Here is an 18,232-nt window from a genome sequence, read left to right on the forward strand (position 1 = left end):
TTAAGCATAAAAAAAGGAAAAAGCGTGAGGAATTGTGAAACAAAACCGTAGCTTTATCTGTGGTCACTCAGAAAGTTTGCAGTGTGACATGCAGCATTTTATATTCAGTCAGATGCAAATCTCTGAACTTCCAATTAAAAGTGATATCAACACATTTAGCTGCTCCACTTGAAAGTCTGGCATTAGAGAGGGATAACAAAAGACTAAATCGGCTAAACGGCTTATAAAGTTCTCTGGGACTAAGCTTGACTTTCATTTTTGGTAATATTTAAAAGGCATGGCCTAGACTAAGCCGCCTGCATTTCATATGCACGGAAGAAAAACATGAAGCATTCAGTGCTCTTACTAAAAAAAAAAGTGATATCTGACGAAACTTTGAATTTTGATACCAGATATTTATCCATTCCATTATAACTCATAAGTCAGCGTAGGTGTGCTTGGTAATCGCGTAATTGTAATTTTACTACAAATATCCAATAAAATTAATGATTACATTTATAAAATTCTCCCTTTTAATATTTAACAATAATAATATTATAGATAGAAAATCTCGTCAATCTTAAGAGTACACTGCCTAATGACCTAATTATTCTCAGATTTTCGCTCTGTATTCTACAACCCAAAACGTGCCTGGATTGAACTTAAGTAGATTTGGCCAAAAGCCGTACGGTAATGCTTGATAGATGAAGGCTTACTTTCGTTTCCATGCTATCCAGCAGTCCAGATGACAAAATGCAGCTCGTACAGGGCACCGACAGCCGGAACCCATTGATGGGTTGGCTGCAAGGACACAGATTGAGCCTTAAAAAGAGCTCAAGAATATCCCATTTGGGTCGAGCATGGGCCAAAGAGGGGTAGCGAAATTGACCAATTAAGGGAGCTGGGCGGGGTCGAAATAGTTTTAGGTTGTTAAGCCTTGCATAATTTTTATGCAAGCATGCGTTGTTATTTGCCTTGTTAACAGCTGCGTCAGCAGGAGTCGGGTTCAGAGTCCTGGCCCATGCATTCATGGCAACCTCAACGACAAAGTCAACGTCATTGTTCAAGTGCACCATGAAAAGGACACACACACTGCAACGAGAAGGACGTAGGAGGTGGGCGGAATGGAAAGGCCGGGCCGGGCCAGGCAGCAGAGCAGCAGAGTCATAATGCAAATATGCCATAAACTCAAAATGTCAGAGCAAAGTGCAACAAGAACAACGGAGAGCGAGCACGGAGCACAAGGATACACATGGGACGCAGAACGCGGGACCCAGGAAGAGGGATGAGGGATAAGGACAGCAATGGCAACATCTCAACATGATGTGCCTTTGTTGCTATTGCCAATGCTGCTGCAGCTGCTGCTCAGAAGACCAGGCTTCCAGGACGGCCAGGAAGCCGGGTCCTGCGATTGATGGATGGCAGCAAGGACGAGAACGAGACGGAAGAAACTACCAAGGAGATGCCACAATCAACGTCATTATCCGTTGGCATTGAGCGTGCTTAAATTGTCACCTCAAGGATGGCAGGCTGACCAGGACAGGACGAAGGAATTTCAATTAAACTCAGCAGCCGATGGAAATATTTGCACATTTATTTTAAGTGTTTAAGTAAATAACACCAAATCTGTTTAATGAAACACAAAGGCAGCTCCGTCTAAATTAATCTTCTCGGCAAGGACAACCTGCTCGAAGGACAACGGTCAGTCTTACAGTTTTCCGTGTGCGTGTCAGCCTTAATTGGCTTAATACATTAAAAATATGTATGTAAATTGGGCCAAAGCAAAAAGGATCAACATGAAATTTAATAAATCAAAGTAAATTGTGCATGAAAATGACGACATACTAAAGCTAAAACTTTGGTTCAGTTTGAAATTTCTGTGCAAGCAACACAATCATCACCACTAAACGGAACGTTTCCCTGAAATGAAAATGAAACATTTTATGATCCTTAATGAACCCAAGCGAGTCGAGGGATTACTCCACCGAGGAAAATGTGTTGGATAAGCGAACCTCATGCACATAAACTTTAATTATGAAAAATTATCTATTGATGTGACTGGCCCCAGGGTCCAACTGCTGGCCAAATCACGTGGCGAAAGTTCATTTCCACAGCCATTAAAATGAGCTATGTGCCCCCTGACAGGTGGACACACGGGCATATGGTGCGTTCTTTCATAATTTTGTGGCTTTCACGTAAATGCAGATTATTAAGTGACTTCACAGAGTACGCAAAAATGATGTTACAGCATGCCACAGCGATTTGGGGCCCCTATTTATTCAAATTTTATTTATTGAGGATATTTTATTAATACATTATGACATATTTAAGTGCTAAGAGAAAAGCAAATTATCTTATAATAATATTACATTAAGCCGAATTACTTTTCAATAGGCCTTACAATTTCCGACCTGCATTCTATATTGTGCTATAAAAGCTAGCCAAGATACGAGTGCTGATAAGAACTGTAGATATTGCTTTTGGGTGACATCAAATAGGCCCAAAATGCTGACTCGAAAATGGCTAAGCCTTAGATGAAGGAATAAAGTATCCAGCTGTAATGAATAAAAAGTTTAAGTCGGTATAAAATCTATGAAAATAAATTGACTGACCGTAGTTTGAAATTTGCTAAGATCACCGACATTTCCAAACTGCATTCCAATGTTCAAAAATTGGTTAACAGCTCCCTCAACGGAGGCAGTCACCAGAAAAAGATCCAATACGTGTTTGCCCAAAAGTATCCAGAATACGAAGCTGTTTATATAAAACTCTACAGCCATATTCAGGCCAATCAAGGCGATTAGTACAACCTTATAAATCAGGGCCAGGAAAAGGGGAGGAACAAATAGCTTGTAAAACATAACGCTGGTATGATATATCTCTCTGTACAAGCTTATGCACTTTTCCAAACGATTTTGTACTCTTCGTATTTTTTGTTGACTGCCCGAAGTATTTAACTTTTGCAATTGAATTCGCAAGTTTGTATAGACATATCTATTGAGCTCGGAATAAAGAACACCCAGACTGAGATAGCCGATGGAATTGATGTGGATGAATATATTGGTGGCACTGACTAGGTAAAAGTCGCAATACCAATCGATTATGAAACGGCAAGAAAATCCCTTCCGTATCGTAAACCACAGATATGTTTGCTCATGGGCGAAGGATACCAAATTCAGTAGGATTAATATCAATTCTCGTCTGCCGCCGAATCCAGGTGTTTTCGGCTTGAATAAATCACTCACTTGCCGAAAGAGACGCAAGAACTGGTTGACAAGATCGACTATTTCTGGGCCTCGAAAAATGTGGTAGCCCAAGATTACTGCAACGTTGGGAATGCTCAGCACAAGTCGCATAACATGAAGTACTTGTTGGACGCGATTTGTCTTTATCGATATGGACCCTAAATAGACCCAAAAGAATCTGGTAAAAGTTAATATGCGATGCGTAACATTCAGCCACTTGAGCCAATTGCGGATAAATACAGTTTCATCGTCCTTTTTATTGTGTAGACAGAAAAAGATCGTTCCAATAAATTGCGCGTACCGAAAAATATATCTCAAAATTGCGGTGGATACTTTCGGTGCACTCATCTGATGAAGGAACTCGAACATGACCACTTTCGTTTTAGTTTCGACTGGAATTGGAAAATAAGCGAAAGAACAAGCGGTGCATTACTTAATGAAAACTTAACCGGATGGTATCTTAGGCTGGCAGGTGACATCTGGTGACAGTTTACTACCAACGGAATACTTTTGAGCATATTTATTTAACTAACAGAAAGCCCTTAAATTAATAGATGCCTGCAATGGATAGAGCGTGAGGAGTTCATAACAAAAAGAAAAAAATCATAAGGGTATAAAAAGGAAGGGGTGTATACGAAAATCGGTCTTAATTATGCCTAAAATAAAAAACTGTTGCATAAGACTTTCAAATTATCCTATTTTGGCTGCTAAGAAATTAATACGGTTATGTAATGCAATAGCTATTGAACGCCCTAATATATCAATTATTGCTATCAATTTCAACAATTAGTCAAATCAAGCAGATTTGCAATTTACAGTTATGCTTGTTGATGTGCATTATTTATTCAATGAATGCAGCTTTAATGATAAATGTGATCAACGAAAACCGCTTAAATGCATTACGGCAGTATATGCGTATGTGTATGCGTTTGGTGCCTATTTGGCCTGTTTCGCATTAAGTGTAAAGTTATTTATGAACGTTAATGCGTATTCAACTAATGACACACACATTCGATTTTCGGGCTCTTTAGTGTGCGCAAACATTGGGTATGGTAATGCCATTAATACCATTTCGACTGTAAATGGAATGAAATAAAAGGAAATAATTTCGCTGCCTAAGCGCTCATTGATTTAAGCAAATATTAGCTCAATACATGTGCACAAACGAAATTCGAGTTTGCGGCATAATTGCCAATTGTTAATGAGAGACAGTGAAATTTCAACAACTGTCACATACAGCAATTCTCTGAAGTCGCCCAGGGACCAAAGTGACCTCGTCCCTTCCCCACAAACCTCTACTGTCACACCAGCCATTTACCACCCATCGACTATTTGCCACATTAGAGCATGCCACTAATTTTATAATGCAAGCCGCAAGACATAAAATCTACAAAGCCAAAGTGCTTGAGAATACAAGTTGAGTATCTGAAGAGTGACATAGCTACATACACATCAATACAGTGCGCTCCATAAATGCAAAGCTAACTGAAAAGTTTGACCAACTTACTTCATATTCGATGGGTAAAAAAAGGTGTTTGATTTTATTTTAAATTAAATCAAATTAAATTTCAGATTATTCATTAATGCATATGCATAATGCATAACTTATTTAACCAAATATTTTTATAAAATAGTTCTAACATGGGTTCAAGAACTTAACGAATTTTATTACATTTAAGTAAATAAAATTATGAATCTCACTTTAGCAACGATGACCTGCTTCATCGCTTTGTCTCGGTCAGCATTTAGCTGCGTTTTTGTGGTTATCCTTGGCTTTGTGTGAAAATATATATGTATGTATTTCGGGGCTTTTCAGTAAAGGTCCTGTCAAATTGCTGCGTTGACAAGTGACATGTGCCCACTGTCCCATCTACTTTCTGGAGAAACTTTAGCTTTATTAGAGCCTCTAATTACTGGGGGCCAGCTTGCCAGTTAGCCAGTTTTGCAGTTGTCACGGCCCGCAAACTTAATGCCGCCTTCTCTTGCTCGAATTTCAAAACCTTTCGGGTTTACGGCATTCGCTTGTAATTTTATTACATTCCTTTCTCCAGTGCAGCGGGCTTCCATTTCAGCCTGTCTCTTCATAAATAATTAATGCCTTTGAGGTATGTAAACTTACTGGTGTGTGTGTGTGCGAAAACGAGTGTCTACTTTATGTGCTGTAAATAAATTTGAGTGCGTAAGTGTAATTGTGTTTGCTTTGGCTAACAAGAACCGCCTTCACGCATATGTTTAATGGCCATAAAACCAAGACTTTCGGGTTAATGAGTGTATCTACTTGACGGTTGTAAACGGTCAAAATACCTTTTGGGCTCATCAGGCACGGAAAAGAATTGGATATGGGTTATGGGGAGGTTATGAAAAGCATGTTACTCATAATTTTATTAGATCATAAAAGCATAAACTTTCAGAGAGTTCATTTTGAAGTGTAATAGTTTTAGTTTATTTATTTTGTCATCCTTGCATAAGAAACATTTTAAACAAACACAATAATCAATTGTCTAAGTTATAAGTGCTCTATAATCTAATCACCTGAGTTTATTAGAGCATAAATAATCCAGGTCCTCATGTGTATTTTGTGTCTTTTGTACCTCAACAAAAGTTATACAGTGAGTAATATTTTTAAACAATTAATATGTGGACCACATGCAGATATACTAAGCGGCACTTCTCCAGTTGCGCCTCATTGATCAGCAGTATCGAAGTAATTGAATTCTGAAAGGCTGTGCCCATAAACTGGGATGTATAAATGCAGGTAAGCCGACAGATGATATTTATGACAATGAAGGAATGAAATTTTACGTATACGAAAAGCGGCAGGCGGAGAAGAGGCAACATTGCAGCAGGCGTAAATTGGTGTCTAATAAACACATAATCAAGGTTCATTTGCTGCAGGAGGCACTAAATTGCATTAGCACAAAGGCTGACATGCCACCAACCCACTTGCCACCTTTCGCCCGCACAGTTTGCCAACTTGTCGACAAATATGTGTGCAAGATATTTGGCCTACGGGCGTGTCGTGTAGCTGCTCGATTTTCGGCCCAGCCCGAAAATCCGTGACAGTTTAGTTTATGGCCCATAGCATGTGGGGGTAGTAAAAGGGGTCGTCCTATATCTCGGTTACATTCGAATGCGTTGCTCCAAATGCGAAGGCAGCAACGTCAAGACACTGCCATTGTAATGAGCTTATATGCCTTTGAAGCAAACGAGCCTCACCAGGACACACAATTCCCCCGTGGCATGCAAGCCCATAAGTTCCAAGAGCTGCTGATCAAATTTCACCAGTTAAATGAGCAAATACAACTCTCACCATTCACATTATGACTGAATGCATCTCGAAAATCAATAATGCTGGGTCCAATGTTAATTAATCGGCATCAAAGCTCAAGTTTCTCATTGTTATTGGTGTTAACTGAAAAGGAAAGTTTTGGCTAGAGGCTTGGAGGAAAATAACATTAAATCCCTATTGCAGAGAAGTGTGCGTTAAAATCTTATAGCTCATATGGACAGACGGACATGACTAGATTAAATAGGCTGGTGGTTCTGAACTAGAATATCTGAATACCTGAATCTATTACATTCTTTTGATTAAGATACTGTAAAATACTTTCAATTAAAACAATAGCGATATTCAGTGAAACAAGTAGAACAAATTATTTAATGAGATAAAATAATCATAGTTAACAACTAAATTTATAACTATTTCAATGTAAACTTTAAAAACTTTCCAGGATAACGCTTTTTGCTAACAAATAAAGTACTTATTAATTTAAAATTTTTAACAAGCTTAGTATGTATGTATCTTATTTCGGCTACCTGTGATGCCGACAGCTTTTGGACGGTGACAATTATAAAGCTGGAATCAAAGAGCAAAATCCGACTGAGCCGCTGACCAGAAAGCCACCCACTTGCCGCCCCCCAAAACCCACATACGACTCACCGAGTCACGAGTCCAATCTCCCAAAAACACCAGGCAATCCAATGCACCTACCACTAATTGCTTTGGGCGTTGGAATGCCGGCCAGTTTGGCAGTCGGACAATGGCATTTGGGTTAGAGTGCTCCGCGCTGCAATCACGACCCCATTGTGACCTTAAGCAATTTCTGCGCCGACTACCAATGTCTGCCTCCCTCTGCTGCCACGCCCCCTAATTACGGCAATGGCCGTACGCCCACCATGGGGGCGAGAAATTGTTAATTAATTATCAGTTGCAGCTACTCCTGGTTCCACGCTTTGTTGCGGGCTGGCTAATGCCTTATGTTTATTAAGATTTCGTATCTACAGGCTATTTAATATTTAGTCGGAATCTGAATCGGAATAGACCAAACGCCTGGCCTTGCGGATAGCACCTCCGATCGCGAGTTCGTCTTCGGAATCCAATTGACTTCCTTCCTTCTGGGAATTGGGAGAGCTCCGAGAAGCTCCATCGTCCATATGATTTTCGGTATCTTCCTCGCTGCGCATTTCTTCATCCGAATCTTCAGCTGCAGAGCTTGTCTCACCACCTGCACCCTCGCCGTCGTCCTCTTCGAATGGCCCTGGCTTTTTGGCCACATTGCGATCGGAGTGCCTGTCACGTTTCGGAGGACGATTCTTCATAAACGCGCGATTCTTTTCACGACTCTCCTGGCGAAGCTTGGACAATTCCTCCTTCATGCGCCGATTATGATCGTGCTCGGGATTGGAGCCCATGTTCGTTATCACCTTAACGCACCCAGACTGCGGCTTATTCGTGGCTCGATTACGCAAGGCCTGGACATGACTCTGTCCGAAATTGGAGTCCAACATGGGACGCACAGTCAACTTATTCTTGATCAAACCCTGAGGCTGGTAGCAGCTGTCCAGGCGAACATACAAATGGTTCTGATTGACCGTCACCGGGTGTTGCATCATATCGAAAACCTCGTTGCCCACATGAAAGGTCTGGCTGCCATCGGACCAGCGAACAATTTTCGCATTGGACTCCTTGGTCTTGTTTTCGTTCTCGCGCCACCTAACAGTTGCCTTTAGACGATTTATGAAATCATTGCGCGACTGTTCGTCCTTTAAATCATCTTCAGTCATTTGATCCTGAAAGGTTTCAGGCACGTATGCCTCGGATTCCACGGGTATGAAATAAGGCATCTTCAGAAACTGCGATGGACCTTTAAGAAGTCCACAATTTTCAGTTGTTATGGTGGACTGAAACTTAACTGCTATATCTTTTCCAAACGGTTTGAGTTGTTCTAATGTATCAAGAACTTGCGAATTTTGCAAAATGCCATTGGAGAACAATTCCTTATCAGCATTTACTTTTCCACCAGGTTGTTGATTCTCGGCATTATCACCGATATCGAAATTTAAAGCGAGACTATCAGAAGAGGAATACAAGTCTTTGGATTCCTTTTCATCTGAACTATATCGCAATTGGGACAACCTTTTTTCAATGTTACAATTGTTTCCTTTTGATTCATGCTCTGTATTTGAGCTGGAAGCTAATGGCACAGAACGGACCCTGGGTTTTAGAATATATTCTTCGGATGGTGTCGGTAGAAATGACGAACATTTCAATGGGAGCAATTCTTCTTCCATGTCATTACATTTATTCATTGGGGTCGATGAAGTATGTTGCGTCGAGAGTAGTTCTAGTTCCATCTCATCAATTGATCCATTTGGTACTTCTTTCAAGCTTTCAAAATTGGAAATAGAACCTGTCTCAGTGGGCAATATGTTGCCCTCGTTAGTGAGTTGTTGATTATTAACTTCGTCAATGATTGCATTGTAATTGTCTTTGAGTTCTATGAGGGAAGTTGATTTTCTGATGCTAGAGATTGTTTCAGAATCGACACTTCCCTGGCCATCACTTTCTGTCATACAGCTCGGAATGCCGCCGACCTGTCCCGCAGAATGTATGGTTTCATTGGAGTTAATTACGGAAGATTTCGGTTCTGGAACACTTCCATTTAATTCCACACTTGATGACGATGCCGAAGATTTGCTTGAATTTGGTGCACTTCCGGATTCACGGTTCGAGCTTGTTTCGCATATGGGAATATATGATCGCTCGATATTCGATGATGTCCTAGCGTTCATATCAGATCGATTTTCAAGAGAAAAAAAAACACTATTTACTGTTGGGTAAATAGAACGTGAACGGCTTTTGTGCGCAAATGGCTTAGGTACATTTCTTTCTTCTTCAGCGCTTGAAGAACAGGGTTGCGGGGTCCTGGAAAAGCCATATTGGATTACTAAATTCTGCAGAATATATTTACCTAAACCAACCTCCTATTGAATAAAGGCCAGCTTTCGCAAGATTCAACATCTAAAGTAAACGCGTAGTTAATAATTCAATTTTTAACAATATTCTATAGACTAATGTTACTACAAACCTTTTTCTAGTTCATTGTGCTGCAAATCGGAGTCAGCCATATTAAGCGTAGTGCGAAAAGTTAGTGGAGCACAATTTCTTCCCAAGCAGCACAGAAAAACTATATGGTTTTATTACGTAATGACAGCCGAGCGAAGTGACTGATTTATCGATTGTTCGTCAGAGTTGTCAGCTTTTCTAACAATCAGTGTTGTTTAATTTTCCACCTACTATGTTAATGGGTTTCAAGCAATAGGCAATAAGTTTATTATGGATTAGTGCTTTTGGATTTATTTTTTTACTCGTAAAGCAAAACATAATAATAGATTGTTTGAGTTAACCGTTTTTAACCCTATATTTTATATATTGAACGTCGAGACCATGGGAACTATAAAAGCTAAAATATTAATATTGAGCAAAACCTATTTTATGAAAGTCGGTCGATTAAGATAATATTAAATGCATGGAAGTATAATTGACCAATGTTTAGTTCTGCATACCAGAAATAAATATAAATGGCGCCACAACAATGAAATCAGCTGTTGAAAACAGCTGTTCCACACACAACAAAATGTTGCCTGCAACGGTAAGTTTTCCTATTTAAAAATTTGTATTTAAAAAGTGCACAAATCAATTTTCCAATAGTGAGACGTCGATACAGCGCGAGTATGCCACGCCCACTACAACGCCCACAAAACATCCAAAAATGTAGTAGAGAAAATCGACAATGGCATTCTTTGTTGATTTTTGGTTTATCAATACCGATAATTTTCTCAAATGAATGCCCTTATCTGGAATGCGCTAGAATGAAATGTTCCAGCCATGACACATTATGCCCAATTATAAAAGCAAAAAATAAAATGCTGCCTTTATTTAATATTTCGCAGACAGCAAGGACCTCCCCGCTTTATGGCTTTTGCCCACTCATACTCATGTGGCACGGAATGCCGGGCAATAAAACATGCATCGCCGTTTCCCACTCGTCATCGACTCTTGACGATATGGTCCTGGAATTGCCATATGGGCATAAACCCGGTGCTTTTTTGCATTTTAATATTTTTATGAGTTCTCGATTAATTAAAACTCAACGGCAAGCACCTGCCCGGCGAATCGGTGGCGCCACGGAAATGCATATTGCATATTATCCGGCGAAGAGGTCATCCACTCGAAAGCAGGACAGCCACTGGCGAATGGGGATCAAATGATTTATTCATAAATTCCGCATACGCTAAGGGCACAAAAAATGCTTGTAAGCCGCAAATAATTATTTACAACAAGTCGCCGGTAATGAGGTTGCCGTGGCAGCCATGAAAATATGAACCTGTCGTTAAGGATTTCCAACGTAAATTAATAAACGTTGAATTAAACGAATGTGCCGAGTAGTTGATGTCCTTATGCGGGTGCAATAATTGCCTGTCAACTGTTTAACGCTTAACTTGACCAAAGGCACTGAAGTCAGTTGAATGGTAATCAAATTAATAAAAGTGACTTACCTTAATGCATTGATATGAATACAACTTTAAAATTGTATTTAATTTTAAACTTTCAAAAGTTTTCTTTCAATCAATATATGCCACGAAAATTCCGTCAAATATGGGTTCAATTCCATAGGTTTCCTGTCAAAAATTGTTATTTTATTTTCGAATTTCGTCTCCATTACAACAAGCCAAATCCACTCCAAAATTCTGTTTTTATACTATCAAAATTATAATCTTTTAAATTATTTCATAAATTAGAACATGGAATACAGCGGAGTGCGGTTACCCGGAATTTTTTGTCCGGATGTAAGAACACGCTATTAAAAGTTTTTAAACTAAGTAAATAGAATGTATTGTGTCATGCAGGAAAGCATTGAGCAGTTTGCAAGACTTTACGGAAGTGATAATTTTAGCAAAATGATGATAATAGCCACTACCAGTCCTCCGACGACTATGCAGGCCACAACTCATTCGCCTCCAGGAATGATGGTGGGTAATCCGTCCAGGTTTCAAGGGAATGTATCAACAGCTCACGATCGAAATCTAAAAGTTAATCACCGATATGCTCAGTAAGTGTTGCAAGTATAAGACTCCGCCGATATTTAAAATCTCGCCAGTCAGCACTCGAACAATCTTTCCAGTAATGTGGAGGACCCATCCTATCCGCACCGGGTCATGATGGGTCCGTCCAGGTTTCATGGAAATCTACCACCTATTCAGGATCGATACTTAAAAAGTAGTCCCCGGTATGTAACAGAGTAGGTAAGAGAGATTTGGTCTTTTAGTAATAATTTATTTTATCCCTTAGAGCTCAAGGATCTCATGCGTATGGGGCCGTGCATAGGGGCTGTGGTGACCACTATAGTTATTCGGCAAATTTGCAGAACTCGAAACCTGAATATCCTGCAAGGCCCGCCCAATCGGGCAACCAAAATCCGGGACAAATGTACTGCAATACTCAGCACTATCAGCATATAAATTTTTATCATCCACCTCCACCTGGACCCAGATTTCCCTGGCTTTAGAGCACATTTTCCGGCCAAATCCATTTAACAATGATCAACTCGACAGTTTGTTAGTTTTGTTGTTAAAAGTTTATCCATGGCATGTATTTCTATTGCGAAATTAGTATTTGGTATCACAATTCAGTGGTGACTGTCTAAATTATATATAAAACCTAAAATAATGACTTTTCTTATTGAATGCCATAATACAACTCACCGTTTTCCCAAATGAGATAAATATGCAAGCGGAACAAAAGAGAAGGCACAAAAACAGTTTTCACAGTTTAAAATAATTTTCACAAAAGTTTTTGCACAAAACAAGGGACAAACAAGAAGTGAAAAAGGCGAAAAAAATTAAAATCGTTTGTATTTTCTTTCTGTTTGTTTGGGAGCTCTCAACTGCGCCATTCAAGTTTGTTAAACATTAAAATGGAGCTGCAATAGAAAAACGCTAACTAAACGCGAGCAGACAGCAAACAAAGCATCCCGAGTTTCTAAGTGTGTGTGTGCGTGCGAGTGTGTGTTTCGGTAAAACCAACACAAACACACTTCAACCCACACATACACACACTGGAGCGCCTTCCAGGCATAGTGCAAAATAAACCAACAGCAAAAATAAATATTAAAATTTGTGCAATAAAATGCCTGGCAATAAAACTAAAATAAGTGCGAGAAAACCCAAAATATACAAAAAATAAATGGAAAGCAGTAGAAAAGTTCTATCCACCCACAAACAGCGAGTGTGTTAGTGTTTTCTTATAGACCGCCAACGGAAGTGGCAAGCGCCTCAAGTTGCGAAATACATACACATGGCCCTTCACCACCCACCAAGCCACCCACCATCAGACAACCTTACACCACCACCCACTGCACCACTTACTGTCTGTCTGCCAGTGTTGAAAAGCGCCCAGGGGTGGGGCTGGCAGGCAGGCAGTTAGTTTATCGCGCTTTCGAAATCTGAGGAACTAGCAGGATATGGGCGGCAGCAGGGCGCGGCACAAGTAATACAAAGTATATGAAAATAAAGAATCCAGATTGCTGAGGGGGCTAAGCAATCGCCGAAAGAAATGCTGTAAAAATAAGTTTAATATATCCGCATTAAGATTGCCGAAGATTAACACTCCCTGGCTTACTATATGTGCAGTGCTGGCACAGTTTTGGCTAGAAAAAGTGCAGTCAGTAGCTAAACCAAAGAAAACATATAAGAAATAAGAGCATAAAAACTAAACACCTAGGTCTAGAGTCTCATTCACAACTAACCTTTTTGTGTAAACTAACTAAGCCTATACTTCAAAAAATTTAAGCATACATTAAGAGTCGTTTTGTTTGTTAGTTTATTCTAAGATTTTTATCATACAAAAAAACTGAGGCGTCATTTTATTATGTATATAAATTTAGAAATTTCCTTAAAAAAAAACCAACTGAAAAATAGCCAAAAATCGTGCTCCTTCAAGATTGCGCTTGTCGATGGAGGAATTCACTTTGCGGTTGACTTTCGCCTTAAAGTATGCAGCGTTCTGCTGCACTTTTTGGAAGGCCAAAGCAAGGCAAACATCACGATGAGGCAGCAGAAGCCAAAGCGAGCATGTGATGTGTGGGAAGGAATAACAAGAGGAAAAATCGAAGCGGAAAAAGCGCTCGGGGAAAGTGCCAAGCGAAGGAAACGCGGGGTGGGCGTGGGGCGAGGAATGGAAAGCCAACACCTGCCAGCGGCGGGCGGAAGTGGGCGGGACTTGTTGTGCGGGCTGTTTTCGGTTGCCGCTGCCGCTGCTCGGAATTCAATAAAGTGCCGCAAATGATTACTGCATAAAAGAAATGTGCAATCCTGTTTGCCGGTGTTTTTGCAGCTTGTGCATCCGGCAGCATTTAGTCGATGAGAAATGGTGGAAGCAGATAAAAGTTATGTGGACACAACAGCGGTTAAAACAATAGCACTGTCAACAGCTAAGAGAAACTGCAGTTTTGTTAAATTTCATGCGAAACTGGTTCTTTAATAGTCAAGGACCCAAAGATAAAGTAATCTCATGATTTTTCTAACTTACATAAAATTTATTGGTATATATGTATATATATATTGGTATATACTGTTTCATACTATGAAATGAAAATGATATGATACATGATACACGTTTTAACTAAATTTTGCTAAACTGCATCGCTAGTACGAGAACCTCGTCTGTTCATCTGTATGCAAAGGAATAAGCAAATGACGAATGGCTATGCAGCGGTAATAAAAATTAGATTATTCCATCAGGACTGAAATTGATTTTCTTCCTCCTTCCTGGTCCAACTCTCTCAGAAATCGATTTAATGTGCACCAAGGGCTTTCGACCCCCCTCCACTTCTCCAATCTCATCCCCACTCACCTTGAAGGTTGGCGTGTATAACCAAGCGGAACTGTGGCCTTTTTCCACTTTGCTTAGCGGCTGCTCGCCCAGTTAGATGGCTATCAACGCCCCCGACAGACAGTCGGGATGGCATCTCGATGGCATTGGGACGAATGTCACAGCAAATGCAACGGAAAAGCGTCAACTTAATGGGCCACAACTGTTGTAATGCTCTGCACTGTTGCTGCTGCTGTTGTTGCAGTTGATGCTGCTGCTGCGGGGTTCATGTTGCCGGGGTGTCAGCATTAGTCAATGCTCGAGGGCGGGGTGGCACAAATGATTTTATGTATGGCTTGAGGCAATGCAGCAGCCGCGACAACAGGACGACAGCAACAACGATAGCAGCGGCACAAAGCAACAAACATGCAACAATAAAGTTTTATGAAACAACAGCAACTACTGGAAGTGTTTTTTTTTCTAGCTTGTTCTCGCTGCTGCAGTTGCGACTATCGTACTGCTGCACCTGACGCTGCGTTGAACTCATCTCCTCGTTGTTGTTGTTCTCGCCGTTGTTGCTTTCGGCCATTTCCGTCAGCCAGCGCACTTAGGGCCACCCTGCGATACAGACTTAAATACTCAGCGGCACTACAAAAAATATTTAAATTTATTAAGACATATATCAGTTTTTAATCCTTTATAGTTGCTATGTTGGCTTTCTTTGAACTAATTAAATATCTGCTTGTTTGGGCACGAAGTTTCATCTAATTTTGCATCAAACTCTTTAATTTTAAGCTCGCTGGCTTCAGTAAATTCCGGCCAAATTCCCCTTACGTGCAATTAATTATTTCAGTGTACCGACGGAAAGCTGCAGACGAGACGCGCATGCAAACTTCCCAGTTAATGACGCAACTGTGGCGTGTTTGTAAAGTGTTGAAATTGAAATTATACCTTTGGGGGCTTTTCGGAGTTGTTGCTATTGTTCTTGTTGTTGCTGGCGGTGTTGTTGTTGTAGCTGTTGCACAAAATGCATTGAAGTGTAGTTGCGTCAATGTTTGTTGTTGTTGCTGGACGAACAACAATAGCAACAATAATGTTAATGAAAGCAAACATTACCGAGAACAGCGTCACAGCAGCAGGGAAAACAGAAAGGATCGCATCAGCTGAAAAGCACCAACAACAAAACAGCAAAACGCCCTTAGCCAAATTGCCAAAGCAAAGACATTAGACCACACAGACTGGCAAAGTTTTAGCCCGGGTTACACCAACTCCAACTAATGCATATATGAAGGCAATTCCAGTCTCGTTGTTGCTTAATTAAGTTATGAAAAGTTCAATATTGTTGGAATGAAATATGTACAACCAGAGCACTGGGAGAACCTTTGAGAAAATATTGATTTCAAGATTATTTAAGTTTATATATGAAAAGAGGAAGGGAATTCACCTAGTAAACTTCAACAATATTATCTACGAAACATATATTAAAGGTTTATACTATTGTAACTAGTGATACAAGTGATCCATCCGTCAATTTATATTGTAGTTTTAAAGTTTCTGCTCAGAGTATTAAGGGTAAAATCTTCAATGTGGCTCCTCTTTTGTGTTCGTGTGAGCATACTGCTAGAAGCTGGGACAACAGCTGCTCCGAACTTTGTTTTTCCAGCCATTTTCTTTTCTAAATAAGTTCCGCCATTTAATTAAGTTCAAATAAAATTGGCATTCAATTTGCTTTCGGCCCGCGATTCGTGTTCAGTGTCTGTGGAATGGCGTGGACATCATTTAGGTATACTAATACCGATTTACGAGCACCCATCTATGTAGAACGCCCCGGCCATAAACGCGCTCCACCTCATCTCTCAGCTGGCATTTTCATTTGCCATTGCCGACCAATAAACTAAAATAAAATGCCAACGCAGGACACTTAAAAGTCTGTAACTTTTTATGGCCATCGGACGAGCGCTGATGATGGCTGGCCACATCATTATCAACGTCAGAGTTGCCACCATGCCCATCCTTTGTCCTTCGGCCGCCCGTTTTTGCCATCCACCGCCGGTCCAATCCTCTTCTATCCACTTTTCCCGCTCGCATCTCATCTGCTGATGAACCGAAGCCGGAAAGACAAAGGCGACAAAAAAACCTACTCAAAGTTAATCAAATTAAGTTTCGGCTGCTTTTGTAAATCTGGGCAAACAATGGGCCCCATTCCCATTGAAGGCGAGAGTCCCTAGGAAGGACAACGAATAGACCAATGGACGCGTAAATTAATCATCTTTTTTGCCTCTCTCCTCATTCTTCTTTAGTTTTTGCACAGTCTGGAACTTCGGCTTTGGATGCCGGTATTGCGGTTTGGTGACAGTTAAATGATACTTTCTCTTTTTGCTGCTGGAAAAAGGGGCATTTATCAGGAGAGGTACGCAGTTGCAGAATAGGTAAAAAGATAGTAAGTATTCTAAAAAGTTTTGATTAATCCCTTAAGCCGTGTTCTTGGGGTTCACATCTCAGATCTCTCTTAAAACTCAGAACACCAAGGACATTTTAAGACCTAAAACAAATGTACTCCTCTTCTTTGGTATTTTCTTAGCCCCTAATAATCAGTTTTCTTAACTTCCATTTGCACCGCACTTTTTTAGCCGCATTCTTGGGTTATTTATGCCCTTGCGGTTTGTATATATCCTTGGACAGTCCCTTAACTTGGCCAGCAACTTATTACAAAACTTATTAACAAAGTCAACACGCTTTCAAGGCAACAACAAAGGCAGAAAAAATGAGCGAACGGTTTATTATGCCAAGCAGCGTTTCCCATTAGGAATAAGCCCGGCGACAACCCTTCCTGATAAATCCCGTTACTTGAGCGGAAATGTAATGGCGAACGGGAGAGGGCAACTCTTGGCCAGACATCCGCTCACTTCCGGTGCGACATTTATTCATTATGATTTGCTCATTTTTCGGTGGGTACTTTTCGGTTCTTAATTGCAAGAGTTCGGGCGCCTTTTACTTGCAAATAATTAAAAGTGATTTTCCCCAACTCGCGTTGCGTTCTAATTTATTTACACAAGGAATTGTACAAAGTTTTGCGGCACGAATCTGAATGGAAATCTTGGGTCTGACCGTTAGTTACCCCGAAAAAAAAATTTGTTGACCCGCATCCACAATTGAATCAGCAATTTGGTGCGCTGATGTGGGTTTGGTGTACTCTGAGTTATGTGTGCCTAATTGAATGGGAAGTCTGGACCAAATCGGGTGAGTAAGGTCCCGGCAAACTTTGCTGTCAACGCAAGTATATATCTGTCTACATCTACTAACTAACTGCCGTGCAGAAGCTTTTCCTATTCAATCTTCTGGTCCCCAACAAAATTGTAATAAATATTTATAGACAGAGACAAACACGCAGTCACATTCACACAAAAACAAAAAAATGATAAAATAATAGCCAAAGCCATAAAATTGCTGGCTAACACTTACGCAGAAACGGAATTTGTCGATGTGCTCGTGCGGTTTCCATACGAACTGCAGTTTGTGTGAGAAGCCCACTCATTTTTAATAGAAAACCACAATTGCCCATTCAATTTACTATAAGTGTGTGTGTACAGACCAGGATTTCAACGGGCTCCACAATATTACTGTGTACATATGTAGTTGTTCCTGCTTCGGTCACAGTTAATATGTAATATAATATGCCGGGACAGGGCTAATAGTGTTTGCATTCCATAATGAAATAATTGAATCAAAACAAATATTTAATAAATACGTGAGCAATAACTTGGCAGAAATAAATTTAACTGAGCGCTATATATATGTATATATATGTACATATATGAGAAGTGAGAAAAGAGATAAGGTTGTCTCTGGAGCTTTA

General features: G+C 40.2%; 3 protein-coding genes across 5 annotated transcripts; 1 reads left to right on the forward strand and 2 right to left on the reverse strand.

Moving 5' to 3' along the window:
* Nucleotides 1-2,377: 2,377 nt before the first annotated feature.
* LOC27208071 (putative gustatory receptor 92a) lies at nucleotides 2,378-3,593 on the reverse strand. Its single transcript, XM_016183704.3, has one exon. It carries the CDS (start codon nucleotides 3,591-3,593, stop codon nucleotides 2,553-2,555), a length of 1,041 nt encoding a protein of 346 aa, XP_016033908.1. The 3' UTR covers nucleotides 2,378-2,552.
* A 3,867-nt stretch (nucleotides 3,594-7,460) lies between these two features.
* LOC6727369 (RNA polymerase-associated protein LEO1) lies at nucleotides 7,461-9,772 on the reverse strand. Its single transcript, XM_002102718.4, has 3 exons — nucleotides 9,593-9,772; nucleotides 9,486-9,525; nucleotides 7,461-9,429 (listed from the first exon to the last, which is right to left on the reverse strand). Exons 1-3 carry the CDS (start codon nucleotides 9,630-9,632, stop codon nucleotides 7,521-7,523), a joined length of 1,989 nt encoding a protein of 662 aa, XP_002102754.1. The 5' UTR covers nucleotides 9,633-9,772; the 3' UTR covers nucleotides 7,461-7,520.
* A 1,417-nt stretch (nucleotides 9,773-11,189) lies between these two features.
* Nucleotides 11,190-12,231, forward strand: LOC6727370. 3 transcript variants are annotated; one of them, XM_016176372.3, is made up of 4 exons: nucleotides 11,197-11,354; nucleotides 11,415-11,617; nucleotides 11,666-11,794; nucleotides 11,857-12,231. In XM_016176372.3, exons 1-4 carry the CDS (start codon nucleotides 11,310-11,312, stop codon nucleotides 12,071-12,073), a joined length of 594 nt encoding a protein of 197 aa, XP_016033909.2. In that variant the 5' UTR covers nucleotides 11,197-11,309; the 3' UTR covers nucleotides 12,074-12,231. The 3 variants fall into 3 exon arrangements, with proteins under 3 accessions (XP_016033910.1, XP_016033909.2, XP_002102755.2); XM_002102719.4 differs by having other exon boundaries at nucleotides 11,690-11,794; XM_016176373.3 differs by lacking the exon at nucleotides 11,857-12,231 and having other exon boundaries at nucleotides 11,190-11,354; nucleotides 11,670-11,778.
* The last annotated feature ends 6,001 nt before the right edge of the window (nucleotides 12,232-18,232 follow it).

Source organism: Drosophila simulans, chromosome 3R (assembly GCF_016746395.2).
Source record: "Drosophila simulans strain w501 chromosome 3R, Prin_Dsim_3.1, whole genome shotgun sequence".
NCBI classification, from domain to species: domain Eukaryota; kingdom Metazoa; phylum Arthropoda; class Insecta; order Diptera; family Drosophilidae; genus Drosophila; species Drosophila simulans.